Raw genomic sequence first — 16,169 nt, 5'->3', positions numbered from 1 at the left:
CTCACTACAACCTCGGCCTCCCTGGTTCAAGCGATTCTCCTGCCTTAGCCTCCCAAGTAGCTGGGATTACAGGCGCCCGGCACCAGGCCCAGCTGATTTTTGTATTTTTAGTAGAGACAGGGTTTCACCGTGTTGACCAGTCTGGTCTCAAACTCCTGACCTCAGGTGATCCACCCACCTTGGCCTCCCAAAGTGCTGGGATTACAGGCGTGAGCCACCGTGCCCAGCCTGGTCTTTTTTTTTTTTATATATATATTAGACTTAACTGATACAATCTTTCTTTATTGGAGGAAATTTCCTGTATTCAGCCAAACTTGTTAGATAATTGTTTTCATGTTACCGGTGTTCAGTAATTGAATATCCAAAATTTTCTCCTTCTCTTGACCTTAAGTCTACAGACGTGTTCATCTTCCCCTCATCCTAGCAAAAATCCCTTTGTCTTCCTCTGCCATTCAACTTGTTAAAACTTGACATATTGGTCATGAAACTTGTCATATTGGTCAACCAATTTCTGCCAAGCCATTCTTCAGTTGCCACTGGGAAGCTCCTAGTCAAATTCTGATGATCATTTTTATCACTTAACTTTATTCTTCTGACTTTTTGCAACACTTTTTGGGGGTCAGATATAATCTTTGAAATATTCCTTCCTTCCCACATCTAAATTAACCCACGTTTGGTAGCATTCAATGAGGATTACTCCTCAACCCCATTCTTTTCTGGCTCTGGGGTGACACTTCTGTGTTCTGTAAGTCATTCAGTCCACCTTTTGTCTGTCCTCTCTTATTTAACCTTGGTCTTGCCTTCATAACGTCCTGGTATTCATCTCCTCCATTCCCACTATCTATCTGTCTTTGCACATGTCATTATAGTGACCTCCTAACTTACTTCCCTTTTCATGGTCCTATTGTTTGCCCAAGCCTGCTTAATTTTGTTGAATATTCATTAAATACAAGGCTTCCCTGCTCCCTAAATTTGTTTTTCGTTGCCTACTGAGAATTTTCCAGACTCACATCATGCCTAAGAAAGGAAGCTGAATACCTTGTTGTTTCATCCCATTTCTCTTGGTGGTTCCCGTAAATACCTTATTTTTTCCCAAATTAAATATAAACTTTGTGTCTCCGGAATATCATAGATATCATATCTTGGGAGGATGGATAACTTAATACAACTGTTAAAATTCTGCTGCACATAATGTGCGTTTTGCATTTATATCAGTTGGGCACTATATTCTAATGACATTTTCAAATACTGTGAATTAAAGAGTTGAAAACAGTAACATTGTCTTCATGGATTCTCAAACAGTATTTGGATGTTGTACGTCCTAAATAAGATTTTTTTGCCTGCTATCTAACACTGAGTAATATATGTTCTGTCCAACTGCATAAGTCATCTCTCTAGTCCTAGAATAGCCACAACTTTAAGGAAGATTATTCTTATTCAGGCTTATCTGATATTTGGTAGACTTATGTACTTTTAAAATCTAATTTTGACATCTCCATGTGCAGACTAACAACCTTGTCTTTTTAAAAATGGTTTCCTGGTTGGTCACGGTGGCTCACACCTGTAATCCCAGCACTTTGGGAGGCCTAACATGGGAGGATCGCTTGAGCTCCAGGAGTTGGAGGCTGTAGTAAGCTATGATTGCACCACTGCCCTCCAGTCTGTTGCTACAGAGCAAGACCTCAACTCTTGAAAAAGTAATAAAATAAGAGGTTTCCCAGTGAAGATGGTCTCTTATTTTACCATGTTGTCTTAAGGTGCAGTTTTAATGGCGATATATAGCTTGTTTTATTTAGCATTTCTGATTCTACTTACTGTATTAGGAAATTATATCCTGAACTGCCAAAGTATTTTAAACAGTGGGGGAAGCATGGGAGAAAATAGGTTCCCTTCCTTCAACTGCCAAAAAGTAAAATCAAGGCAGTTTCATTCTGACTTTTGTCACTGTAATTGATAATAGTTTTTTTATCTCAAAGGGGAGAATATTTTATATGCTAGTGTAGCACAGCAAAAGTAATCAAATATAAGAAGAAAGAACAAATGTATTCAGAGTCTCTTTTAATGTTTACTAAATCTAGTTAACAAGCTTTAAATGTATTACTGTATGTAAATATATGTCTTGACCCATATATTTGTGGAGGAAAAGAGGTGTTCTTTCCTATTTTGATATTTGATTTTCAATGGTTTTTTGTTCATATGTGTCTTTTTTTTTTATAACCATAATAGACAGGGAAAAATGCATTTTTTGTGGGAGATCTTGGAAAGATTGTGAAGAAACACAGTCAATGGCAGAATGTAGTGGCTCAGATAAAGCCATTCTACACAGTGAAGTGCAACTCTGCTCCAGCTGTACTTGAGATTTTGGCAGCTCTTGGAACTGGATTTGCTTGTTCCAGTAAAGTAAGTATTTTTCATTTTTTAACTAAACTGAAACATTGAATAATTTAACTTAATGTAGTTACAGCGGTTAGAGAACAAATGCAAGGAAGTTTGACTTTTGGATGGAGTTTCGAAATAATTGTTTAAATCTCCAGCCTCATGTTGGAAAATTACAAGCTTTTCAAGTGCACCAATGAAAGGGAAGTTTCAGTGTAATGAGCCTTTGAAACGTTTTATCTTTATTAATTGAAAACTTTAATTTGTTCCTCATTCTTAGGCTAGAGCTACTTCTAGACCAAACTACAGCAGATATCTGAACTCTGAGATTTCTTTGGTGCTTCTTTTTAGTAATGTTTAGGCCAGGAGCGATGGCTAACACCTGTAATCCCACCACTTTGAGAGGCTGAGGTGAGAGTTGCTTGAGCCAGGAGTTTAGGATCAGCCTGGGCAACATAGTGAGACCTCGTCTCACTTTTTATTTATTTATGTTTTTAAATAAAAATATTGGTTTGGCTAGGCACAGTGACTCATACCTGTACTGGTAGCACTTTGGGAGGCTGAGGCAGGAGGATCACTTGAGCAGCCCCAGAGATGGAGGCTGCATTGAGCTATGATTGTGCTATTGCACTTCAGCCTGGAATACAAAGAGTGAGACCCTGGTTTTAAAAGGGGTGGGGGTAATAGTATTAGAGGAAGCATTACCAGAATATGAACTGTGACATTATGTATTCTCACTTTAACCTCATTTTCACAGAATGAAATGGCTTTAGTGCAAGAGTTGGGTGTACCTCCAGAAAACATTATTTACATAAGTCCTTGCAAGCAAGTGTCTCAGATAAAGTATGCAGCAAAAGTTGGAGTGAATATCCTGACATGTGACAATGAAATTGAATTGAAGAAAATTGCACGTAATCACCCAAATGCCAAGTAAGTATAAAACTAAGTACTTGAAAATATTATTTAGCACTTAGAGGGTTGGGTTTGTCTTTTGTCTGGGAAGAAAGGAGCATTTGTGGTAGGGCAATGATGTGTATCATAATTATAACTTATTTAAAGGGCCTCTGTGGGAAACACTAGTAACATTTTATTGGCTCTCTACCTCTGATCCTTCATGTGGAATTGGAATTAAAGAAAATAAGAGCAGTTTGGGGATATGATCTTATAATCTTCAAGGAATCCTTGATAGTTGGTGTGATAATCAAATTAGGGCCATGGCTGTATTTTCATTATTTCTATAACTTTGTTTGATGTTTGATAACGTTAGGAACAGGATAAACTTTGGTCAGCATTTTTTCCTGTTTAGCTGAGGATTTAATCTACCCTAGGCCATAGTTCTTGAATGGTCATCTCTACTGACAGTGTCTTCGAAGCCTAGTCCATAGATTTGGGGGGTTTTGTTTTTAAGGCTAATACTTTTATTTTTGAACATGAAGTTTAATTTTTTACTTGCATCTTCATGTATCCAGAGAATTTTTTTTTTTTTCTTGATTAGAAAGTTTACTTTTTAAAGGCTGGGTGCAGTGGCTCACACCTGTAATCCCAGCACTTTAGGAGACTGAGGCTGGTGGATCATTTAAGGTCAAGGTGGCCTGCGCCTGTAATCCCAGCTACTTGGGAAGCTGAGGCAAGAGAATCCCTTGAACCCAGGAGCCGGAGGCTGCAGTGAGCCAAGATCGAGCCACTGCACTCCAGCCTGGGCAACAGAGCAAGACTCCCTCATAAAAAGGTTTACTTTTTTAAAAGCAAAAAGATTTAAGGCAAATTTTATGTTTTCACAAACTGGTATATCGAGAGGGCTTAAGAATATACTAAAAGCATATTGAATTATGCAGTTGTTGGCTTACTTTTTAATGAGTTATGTGTGTTTCCGGAAATGAATTCTATCTATATTTTCTTTGTATGTCCATAATTTTCATACTGACTTTAATGGTGTACTTAAGATATCCTGACAGCATTGATTACTCTGGTAAATCTTTGTGTGGATAAAAGCCTTGTTGGGAAAATTCTAGGGAACCACTTGTTTTTCTAAAAAATATTGTTCTGTGATCCTCTGAAGACAAGCTGTGATTTGTGATGTTTAGTATGTTAGATTGTGGACTGGCATCTTCTTGATGGAGCTGATTCTAACCTTAGAATAATTTTTGCTTTCATCAATCTTGTCCTCTGATTATCAAATTAGGGCCATAGCTGTATTTTCATGGCCATATTATTAACCTTCTTAGTTTATGTAATTAATACATCCATAGGAAAACAGTTACACAAAAAGAATTTGTATATTTTCAACTTCTAGCAGTTTGTAATTACTCAGCTCCTGAAATTAAAGAAATTTAATCAGTTTTAGTCATCTTGTCTTGGTTGCCATGGTTTGGAAGGAAATACCAAATAGATTTGAATCAGTAGACTAGAAGGCTGCTGTTTAAACACATAAAATAATTTTTTAAAAAGCTTTCTGGGTTGGGCGCAGTAGCTCATGCCTGTAATCCCAGCACTTGGGGAGGCCGAGGCGGGTGGATCACTTGAAGTCAGGAGTTTGAGACCAGCCTGGCCAACATGGTGAAACCCTGTCTCCACTAAAAATAAAAAAAAATTAGCTGGGCGTGGTGGTGCACCCTTGTATTTCCAGCTACTTTGGGAGGCTGAGGCAGGAGAATTGCTTGAACTCAGGAGGCACTCTCATGAGGCGGAGGTTGCAGTGAGCTGAAATTGCGCCACTGCACTCCAGCCTGGGCGACAGAGTGAAACTCCATCTCAGAAAAAAAAGAAAAAAAAAATTTTAAAAATGCTTCCTATTTTTTTCCAGTTAGAAACCTGCTGGGATGTAACAATGTTAGTAGGAAGAATGTTTGCAGTAACCATGGAGGTTTAGCTAGTTAGCACAATCAAAGAAATTTGAAGACATTTAAAGCCCTGATATTTTTATTGAAAGACAATGATGGCATTGCTATTCAATTTAGTCTTCCTAGGTGGATTTATGGACTGATGGACTTCATTTGAAAGTAATGTCGTCTTTCATTACAGAGCCCAACCAACACTTGATGCTACAACAGAGTCTTAACTTGCTGCATTTTCCAAAATCCCATCCTTGTAAGCTTCATGCTTTAGGCCCTAATTGCTAGTTTTTTCTCTATACAGGATTGTTTTTCATTAGGTTCACTTGATTCATCCGTCGCTGGATTTGGGAGCACTGGCAACATAATCAACACACTTCCTACAATCTTCAGGCTTCACATGTGCTGATGATGATGTAAACCAACTCTGCCCCAATCATCTCCCCTTCTCTTAGGGTCTTACTACATATTGCAACAGAAGATAATATTGGAGGTGAAGAGGGTAACATGAAGTTTGGCACTACCCTGAAGAACTGTAGGCATCTCTTGGAATGTGCTAAGGAACTTGATGTCCAAATAATTGGGGTTAAGTGAGTATTTGTTTTAAACTTTTAAAGCTGTGAACATTTTATGGTGGTAACCTGTCTTTCTGGTTATTGATTTAAGACTTTATTTGCATGAAATCTAAGATGCAATTTTTTCTAGTCTTTTAACACACATGTATGTGTTTTCTTCTTAGTTTAGGCAAAACAACTTAAATATGCCTTGTCCCTTTTCATACTGTTTTGCAACTGTACCTCCTTCCCCACAATAAAAAGAATAGCAAATAATATTTTGATTCGGTTAGTGCAGAGTAACTTAAATCGCCGCCTTTTAAATTGGAGGGAGGGGATTTGCTAGAATTCTTAATGAAAATAAAAGTGTCAGACTTTTTTGTCCTTTTAACGATTACTCTGGGGAACTTCAATAAATTAGACTTTGCTTTAGCCTTTTAATTTTATATGTGAGGAAACCGAGACTCCAAGAGGTTCAAAGACTTGATAATAGCCTCAGAACTAATTACAGGCATAGTAACACTAAGCCCTAGATGTTGTTTGCCAGCCCATTGCTACTTTTACTAAAGTAAAAAGGTCTTGCTTTTTCAAACACTCACAAAGATGTATTGTGTATCTTTCTTTAATTTTATTATTTATTTTTTGAGATAGTATCTCATTCTGTCTCCCATGCTGGAGTGCAGTGGCACGATCACGGCTCACTGCAGCCTCAAACTCCTGGCTCAAGCAATCTTCCTGCCTTGGCCTCCCAAAGTGGTGGGATTACAGATGTGAGCCTCTGTGCCTGGCCTTATTGTGTATCTTTCTATACTACTTTGTACATAAATAGGTGGTAGTCTTTTAAACAAAGAATGGGATCATGCTGTGCCTTACACAATAGATAACATTCCATGTCAGTCTAGTTTTAAGTTTTAAGTCGACATAAAAATTAATGAAGTACTATCTCGAATAGATGAAGGGAAAAGAAGAATGGACTGTACGGGTACAGTTCTATGGATTTTAGTACTTGTGTGACCACTGCCACAATCAGGAAGTATTCTATTCTGAAACTTTATCACTAGTAATACTAGTGAATAATAGTAATGCTGTTACTCAGCTTGATTAATGTTCATTTGTATTTATTTCACAACAGACACATTTTTGTATTTGGTTGGGTAAAATTGAATGTTCAGTTTTATGCTCAACTGAATGTGATACGATTTGGTAGTGCTTGTTACTTCACTATATAAACATAAAAGTGCCACATATACATAAAAGCACACCTTATTGTATAACCGTGGAACAGTACTGATAATTGACTTATTGTTAAGAATTTTTGTTTATAGAATTACAGTTTTATCTTGGCATTGCCTTTTCTATAAAGCTGGTACTGTAACTTTTGGGTAATTAGAAGCTAATGCTTCTAATACTTTAAATATTTGGCAAAGTTAATGGGGATACTTAATGGTATGAATATGATGAATGACAGTTGAAAGAAATTACAGGAGGTGTCTCTACAACTTTCTGCTCCTTTAAATTTATTATTCTATGTGTTTCAGATTTCATGTTTCGAGTGCTTGCAAAGAATCTCAAGTATATGTACATGCTCTATCTGATGCTCGATGTGTGTTTGACATGGCTGTAAGTTCTTTCTTTAAGTTATTTTGATATTTTATTTTAGCCAGGATGTTAAGTTAAAGACTAAGTATTGTTTTCTGCCTGTGTGAATTACTCTGACTACATTCAACGTGACACACACCTCATTTTTATTATATAAGCATTCAGAGCTCTGTCAGTCACACCTTTTAAGCAGGTAAAGGAGTGAAATAGTAATTTACTTGCATAAGTCTAGAAGAGAGTACAAATAAAATCAAAGAGACAGCATACCTAACATTGAATAATGTGTTTCTATCAGTAAAAAACCAAGAATTTGCTGTACTAAAGATCAGAACAGATATTTACCTCCCTAGGAGGGGGTTTAAAAATGTTCTCATATCCATTACAATTTGGAAAAACATTTAAATATTTTTTTTTCCATCTCTAGGGAGAAATTGGCTTTACGATGAACATGTTAGACATTGGTGGAGGATTCACGGGAACTGAATTTCAATTGGAAGAGGTAAACTTTTCAGTAGATGACATTAACAGAATAATTGCTTTCTTTGTTACTTAAGTGGTGGATGTGTAGAGCAGGATTTTTACAATGGCAGAAACTAAACCCTATAACATCTCTTTAAAATTATGTTCTTAGAAAAGGAATAGGCAGTTAGTAGACCTAGCTAACTTTGAAAAGTTTGATAGAATTCTTTGAACATTATCATAAAACATTTTCTATTTCAGTTGTGTTTCTGTACTTAATGGCACAAATGATTTAATACTTAGAAAACTTCACTACTACCTTTTTTTTTTTTTAAAGTCTTCCTGTGTTGCCCAGGCTGGAGTGGAGTGGCGCAATTATAGCTCACTATAGCTTCCAACTCCTGGGCTCAAGCGATCCTCCCGCTTCAACCTCCCAAGTAGCTGGGACTTTAAAAAAAAAAAAAAAAAAAAATTGAGTCTTTCTATATTGCCCAGGCTGGTCTCGGAACTCCTGGCCTCAAATGATCCTCCTGTCCCCAAGTGATCCTCCTGCCCCAGCCTCCCAAAGTTTTGGGGTTACAGGCGTGAGCCACCACTCCCAGCCAACTTTAGCATTTAGGCCAGATACACGTCACACCTGTTTCTCACCTTCCTGCTCTGCCCTCCTTCCTTCTGTGATATCTAGAAACTATGATTTGAAAATTTTACTTCTGTTTTTAGTGATCAAGTATAGAAAAATGACTTAAAAAAAACAAAAACAAATACCAGTGGGTATTTGTTATTAGAGCTATTTTTAAAATTAATGCCATTCTGATAGTTACAAAATAAACTGACTTGAAAGCATGCCTAATTAATTGCTTGGAGATAACTACAAAGTTGCTAAGGTTCATGATCTGTGATTGGAACTGCTTCATTTTCCTAGAAAATTTTGTTAATATCAATCTCTGAATATTGCGAATTATCTAATCCAATATTGAAACCATACTGTGGCATTTAAAATCCATAGGTTAATCATGTTATCAGCCCTCTGTTGGATATCTACTTTCCTGAAGGATCTGGTGTTAAGATAATTTCAGAACCCGGAAGCTACTATGTGTCTTCTGCATTTACACTCGCAGTTAATATCATAGCAAAGAAAGTTGTTGAAAATGATAAATTTCCCTCTGGAGGTAAGTTATAAAGTTTATAGTTTTATTTTTGTTGGTAGATAATTGCAGTTAGTCTGGAAATGAGCAGATGGTCATGAAGTTGTAGGTGGTTTTCAGCTTTTAAAAATCTTAAAACTGGCCGGGCGTGGTGGCTCACGCCTATAATCCCAGCACTTTGGGAGGCAGAGCCAGGTGGATCACAAGGTCAGGAGTTCGAGACCAGCCTGACCAATATGGTGGAAACCCCATCTCTACTAAAAATATAAAACTCAGCTGGTCATGGTGGCGCACACCTGTAATCCCGGCTACTCGGGAGGCTGAGGCACAAAAATCGCTTGAATCCGGGAGGCAGAGGTTGCAGTGAGCCAAGATTGTGCCACTGGACTCCAGCCTGGGTGACAAGAGTGAGACTCCATCTCAAAAAAAAAAAAAAATCTTAAAGCCAAGGTCCCATTCCATAAGACTTCCAAATCCAACTTTCTTGGTACTGATGTTTAGATATGTGTGTTTTAGATAAATGTCTAGCAGATGATTAATTCTCATCCATTATTCAGAACTACTTTTATTGTGATCTTTTCTGTTCTCCTTACCTCACATGGGTCACAGGGAGGCTCTGTTTTCACACTTTCTCACATAAGGGCCACAAAGAGTCCCTGTAATCTAACTCAAGTCAAACCAACAAAAAGGCACTAGACAGTACCATCTTGTTGGCTAATATTGTAGGAAATACTGTTTTACATTAAGAAGACTTTTTTTTTTGGCTGTGGACTAATCCACAGCCCATAGGAAAGTTGTCCATTTCCCCAATATTGTCTTTTTTTTACAGCTTTGTTTTTCCTTGCTTAGAATCCAGTCCAGGACCACATTGAATTCGTCATTTCTCCTTGAATCTAGATAAAGTTTCTCAGCTCATTACTTTGTATTTTTTAACTTTGACATTTTTGAAGAGTAGAAATTTCATAGCTGATCCTTAGTTTGGGTTTGTTGGATGATTCCTCATGATTAATTTTTTAGGCTATGCATTTGGGGCATGAAGTCCACTAAAGTGTTACTCTGTTCTTCTCACTTCATCATGTTAGGAGGCACATGATAGTGGCCAATTCTAATATTGATGATGCTAGGTGTTTTTTCTTGTTGTTTTGTCGCCCAGGCTGGAGTACAGTGGCTCCATCAGGGCTCATTGCAGTCTCTACCTCCCGGCTTAAGCAGTCCTCCTACCTTCAACCTCTTGCATAGCTGGGACTACAGGCGTATGCCACCATGCCTGGCTAGGTTTTTTTCTATTTTTATTTTGTAGAGGGTTTCGTCGTGTTTCTCAGGCTGCTCTCAAACTCCTGAGCTCAAGTGATCCACCTGCCTCAGCCTCCCAAAGTGCTGGGATTACAAACTTGAGTCAGTGCACCTGGCCTTATGATTTTTTTTTTTTTTTGAGACTGTTTTGCTTTTGTTGCCCAAGCTGGAATGCAGTGGCATGATCTCAGCTCACTGCAACCTCCACCTCCCAGGTTCAAGCAATTCTCCTGCCTCAGCCTCCCAAGTAGCTGGGATTACAGGTGCGTGCCACCACACCCAGCTAGATTTTTTTTTTTTAATTTAAATGCTAGTTTTGAGCACTTGTTTAAGGTTGTGTCGGGCAGGTTTCTTTCCATTGTGAAGTGGCAAGTTTAAATTAGAGACTCTGTAAACTACCTGTTTTTAACCAGATTTTCACCCCATTAGTTTTAGCATCTATTGTTGAATTTCTAACTTCATTATTGTTTATATTAGTTGGCCTTTACTTAAAGAATATCTTTTCCTTCCCTCCTGTTTATTTATGAGTTTAGACTCATAGATCTTTATTCAATAGGTTTATATAATCTGTTACTCTCATTTTTCCTTTGACATGTCTCCATTATTCTCAGAGCAATTCTTTATTTTTTGGTATATCAAGATGTTCCAGGCTCATTTTAACCTTTTAAATGAGCCTCAGTCCTGTAATCAGTTGTTTCTCCAGGGAGCCTTGGTTTGTTTTCGTGGAGAGTGATATTTTAAAAACCTGAAAATGAGTATTGGTTGTGCTAAGAGTAGAGTAGCTGTGAGTAGAATGGGCGTTTTCAAAGGTTTCAAAGTGAGGTGAGAGGATCTATTGATCCCTGAAGCTCGAGGCTGCGGTGACCTGTGATCACGCTACTGCACTGTAGCCTGAGTAACAGTGAGGCCCTGTCTCAACACACACACACAGATTCCCACTGGCAGTGTATACATGTGAGCTCTGGTTGCTCCTCCCGCTCTCTGATGTTTTGTAGTGTCAGTCTTTAAGTTGATCCAGTCAGGTTGGTGGTAATGGTAGCCCATTGTGGTTTTAATTTGCATTTACCTGATGACTAACGATGTAGAGCACTGTTTTCTTTTTCTTTTTCTTTTCTTTCTTTTCTTTTTTTTTTGTTTTTGAGACAGGGTTTTTGCTCTGTCATCCAGGCTGGAATGAGTGGCACAATCTCAACTTTTATTTTTAATTCTACATTCAAACACATATTTAACTCCTTGTGCATATATTGCCTTCCTCTTACTGATTTGAAAAGAAACTAAAAAGTGTTTTTCCTTGCTGCTTCATTTCCCCTTTTTTTGAAACAGCAACTATCAGAAAGTCTTCTAGAATCTTAATACTTTTTTCTTTTTTTTTTTTTGAGACAGGGTCTCATTCTGTCACCCAGGCTGGAGTGCAGTAGCACAGCCTTGGCTCACTGTCTCACTGTCTTACTGTAACCTCCGCCTCCCGGATTCAAGGGATTCTAGTGCCTCAGCCTCCCAAGTAGCTGTGATTACAGGCATGCACCACCACACCTGGCTGATTTTTGTATTTTTAGTAGAGATGGAGTTTTGCCATGTTGTTCAGGCTGATCTTGAACTCCTGACCTCAAGTGATCCTCCCACCTCAGCCTCACAAAGTGCTAGGATTACAGGCATGAGCCACCGCATTCAGCCCTAGAGCACTTTTTTCTTGTGCTCATTGGTTATCTTCCTTTGTGAAATGCGTGCTCTATGTGTCTTTTTAAGTTTAAATAGTTTGAGAAATGTGAAAATTACATTAATTTGTTTCATATGAGCCATTTTATTAAAAATTCATTTTCCCCTTTCCTGTTTTATTCCAGTAGAAAAAACCGGAAGTGATGAACCAGCCTTCATGTATTATATGAATGATGGTGTTTATGGTTCTTTTGCAAGTAAACTGTCTGAGGACTTAAATACCATTCCAGAGGTTCACAAGGCAAGTTTTATCAGAAATATCAAAACCTATTTGGCATTTTATAAGCTGAGCTGTTATTTTTAAGATGCTTCCCAGTTTTTTGAAAAACATTTTAGAATGGGGAAAAATGTCCTTTTTGAGGATTTGCGTTCTTCTGGTGGAGTCCCTTTTTTAGTTTGTTGCCTTTACGTGGAGTTAATGGTACCATTGAGGCTTAAGTAGCACCCTGCCCTTGGCTCTAGGCCTTTTTTCCATGAGCACATTGGATCTGAGACAGTGAAAAATACTTATTTACTCACAAATTCAATACCTGCGTAAGTATGAGTAAAAATTAAATTGTAAAACTTTTCCTACAGAAATACAAGGAAGATGAGCCTCTGTTTACAAGCAGCCTTTGGGGTCCATCCTGTGATGAGCTTGATCAAATTGTGGAAAGCTGTCTTCTTCCTGAGCTGAATGTGGGAGATTGGCTTATCTTTGATAACATGGGAGCAGATTCTTTCCATGAACCATCTGCTTTTAATGATTTTCAGAGGCCAGCCATTTATTACATGATGTCATTCAGTGATTGGTAAGGTGATTTTATTTTAAGGCAGATGGGATATTTGAACTGTCCTTTTAGACTTGCTAATAAGTTTTAATTCTGTAATGAATGCTAAACTTAGAAGTACAGTCATGTATTGCCTATACAGTGTAGTTAATGATGGGAATTTGTTCTGACAAATACAACATTAGGCGATTGTATGATGGCATAACCTACTACATAATCTAGGCCATGTGGTATATTGATCCTAGGCTACAAACCTGTACAGCACGTTACTCTGTTTAATACTGTTGGCAGTTGTAATGCAGTGGCGTTTGTGTATCTTAAGTTACTTAAACATAGAAAGGATAATACATTGTGCTATGACATGATTGCTGCGATGTAACGAGGTGATAGGACTTTTTAAACTTCACTGTAATTTTACGGTATACCACAGTCATATGTGTAGTCTTTGACCAAAACATCACTCTGCAGTGCATGACTATCATAGAAAAATGATGATCTTTTAAAGGTTTTTGGAAGACTAGTTATAATCCTGTTTTATTATCCATTTGTTATGTGATTACATGGTCTTTGGGCTTAAACTGAGAATTTACCTGATTTTTTTTCTACATAGGTATGAGATGCAAGATGCTGGAATTACTTCAGACTCAATGATGAAGAACTTCTTCTTTGTGCCTTCTTGCATTCAGCTGAGCCAAGAAGACAGCTTTTCCGCTGAAGCTTAAACAGGCATTAACGCTTCTTTAGATCTGAAGTTGCAGGTTAAGCTTGTCTGGTCAACATTCCAGTGTGGAAAAATAATTTAAACAATCTTATTCTCTTAATTCTTTTGGCAACAAAAACTATTAGTAATAGCTATTTGGGACCAGACAAAATCAGCTTTCATCTATAATTCATTGGGGATAATGGGAGATTTAGATAATGTATCCAGATTTAAACCTACCAGTTTGTCCTACCCCTTAAGCGTTTAAAATAAAATATGCAACAAAATGGATGACTTAGTGGAGATGGAAGCCCATTAATTGGGTTCCCCATTAAATCGTTTACATACAAGAACACAGTTTTTATACTAAGGATTTGTGTTTAAAGTCTTGTAAAGTTCATGTCTTTCACCCAGATATATCAAATGTTAGAAGACCAGTGTGACTTCATTAGATAACGTTTAGTGTATTTAGAATGTGTAAATTTGTGCTTTGAACTGTAGTTTAATAAATGTAAAATTGCATCATAGTATTTGTTGACCTAATGTAACCCTTGTATGATTGCAATAAAATTTTGTGTAGATTTTACTGTTTTTTCAGGCTAAAACTTTGGGAAAGGGGCTAGCTAGCAAAGGTAGTTTTGAAATAGATGTGTATATGGACTGTTTTGAAGGGTTTTTTTCTTTATAGCCCAGTTAAGTTTTGTTTGGCTCGGTGCATTTTTCATTTATTTAATTAGTAATTTAAGTAAAGTGTTTGGTAAATCATTGTGAAGTTCAGATTCATTATGGAGAGTTGATGTGCAGTAAGCATGATGTTTAACAATTTTAACACCAAAAATGTTAATCCTGCATAAATCAATTGTAATAATAAATAGGTGTTTCTGTATAGATAGAATGCATAGAGTACCTTAGTAAATCTTTGAATCACAATCTTTTGGCTGAAATGGAAGATTCTGTTAAATACTTTGAATAAACTTGGGGGGAGGGAAATAAAATTGCAGAAAACTGCAGAGCACTAAAACTTAAAGAAGGGCTACATCTTTATCCAGAAACCTGTTGCTCTTTTGCACGGAATGTTTAAATTCAGAGTTGGGATGGGGGTTGGGGTGAAGCACACTTATTATCTTCAGTTGCAGTGATTTCAAATTTAGGATTTTTTGTTGTTGGTTTGAACTGTCCCCTTAGTTTCTTGTTATTTCCAATTTGTTCTGCTTAGTCATTACTTTTAATTCTTTTCTTACTAAAATTTTATGGTGGTTGGGGGAAGGGAGTTAGCATCACTAACCTGACAGTTGTTGCCAGGAATTTGCTTTGTTTACTGCTAGTATATTAGAAATCCTAGATCTCAGAATCACAATAGTAATAAACAACAGGGGTCATTTTTTCCTAACTTACTCTGTGTTCAGGTGTGGAATTTCTGTCTCCCAAGAGGAAATGTGACTTCACTTTGGTGCCAATGGACAGAAAATTCTACCTGTGCTACATAGGAGAAGTTTGGAATGCACTTAATAGCTGGTTTTTACACCTTGATTTCGAGGTGGAAAGAAATTGATCATGAATCTCTAATAAATTTAAATATCTTAAACCAGTAGGTGCTTAATATTTTTTGATTTGATTAATGCCCATTTGAATCTCATGGGTTCTATTAAAAAATATATATATAGGGCCCCAATCCATTGCCATCAAATTGCCCTTGGACTTTTCCAAGGTATATTATGGGGTTTTATGCAAAATTCCAAGCTACCATGTAACTTTTTTTTAACCATTTAACAAGGAGGGGGAACTGTTTCCTACCTTCTTTACATGTTGTGCATTGTTGTGGTCCAGAAATGCCAAACCTTTTTAAAGATGGTGCAACTTTGAGTCCTTGGCTTGACTATACAGGCCTTGAACTTCATGGCATATCAACTTTGCCATATCTGCAGGAGAGCTGTTCTATATGAAATAGCTCAGAGTTGCAAATATCACATGTGAATGATACGGTAACTTTTAAGAAATGTCTGTATTGTATTTGAAGACTGTTTGCCATAAATCTGAAATTTGAACCTATGTATTTCAATTTGGTATGCTAAAAAGTTCTGAATTAATGTAAAGTTTTTTGTTATAATATTGTAATCTCAGTTCAAAAGTTAACTGCAAATATAAAACCCAATGATTTCTATATAGTAAATTGAACTGTAAAGGTAACTTGTGTGTGATTCTGAATACATAGATAAATGTTTTTATTCCTCATGTTTTACTTTGGCTTCTATCTGAAATAGAGGTAAAATTTTACATATCAGCTTTATGTGTATTAACAATCTTGCTTTATTAGAAAGTAAATTGATTCTGCTAAAAAATGCTGGAAGTTATATATAGAACAGTGACATTTTGGTTAAGTCCAGTATATATGTGAGCACTGTTTCCAGGACAGCCTTTTCTAGACACTTCAGTTCACTAGCCTCCTAACAATTTAAAACCCGGACTAAATGAATAGATTGACAAATTAAGCTAGATTTATTCCAAGTAAATATGGGCATTAATACCATTAAATGGAAATACTGGGTTAGAGAAGCCACACATTGCTTAATTCCTTTTTTCTTCTTTTTAGAGTATATATTTTAGTTTCCTAACCTGTTTTGGCCTTAAGAAGTCTTCTGAACTCTGCTGAAATGAAAAGCATCATCTCTTTGTTCTTTGAACACTTTAGTTAACTGGGTGACTTAATATTTTGGGGAGTAACTTTA

General features: G+C 36.9%; 1 protein-coding gene across 4 annotated transcripts in view; it reads left to right on the top strand.

Annotated features, from left to right (window-relative positions):
* AZIN1 (antizyme inhibitor 1) overlaps window positions 1-15,730 on the top strand; it is a 38,256-nt gene extending 22,526 nt beyond the window's left edge. For 2 of the 4 annotated variants that reach the window (NM_001301730.1, NM_001291493.1), the window contains 9 exon segments: window positions 2,227-2,400; window positions 3,134-3,306; window positions 5,663-5,797; window positions 7,300-7,381; window positions 7,785-7,859; window positions 8,826-8,988; window positions 12,099-12,214; window positions 12,550-12,764; window positions 13,354-15,730. In NM_001301730.1, coding sequence (NP_001288659.1) covers window positions 2,227-2,400; window positions 3,134-3,306; window positions 5,663-5,797; window positions 7,300-7,381; window positions 7,785-7,859; window positions 8,826-8,988; window positions 12,099-12,214; window positions 12,550-12,764; window positions 13,354-13,465 — 1,245 coding nt within the window. In that variant the 3' untranslated portion in view covers window positions 13,466-15,730. 4 annotated transcript variants of the gene reach the window in all.
* Window positions 15,731-16,169: the final 439 nt, after the last annotated feature.

This window comes from Pan paniscus, chromosome 7, assembly GCF_029289425.2.
Source record: "Pan paniscus chromosome 7, NHGRI_mPanPan1-v2.0_pri, whole genome shotgun sequence".
Classification (NCBI taxonomy): domain Eukaryota; kingdom Metazoa; phylum Chordata; class Mammalia; order Primates; family Hominidae; genus Pan; species Pan paniscus.
Note: the sequence above shows the minus strand (reverse complement) of the source record. Positions and strands in the feature narration are given on the sequence as shown.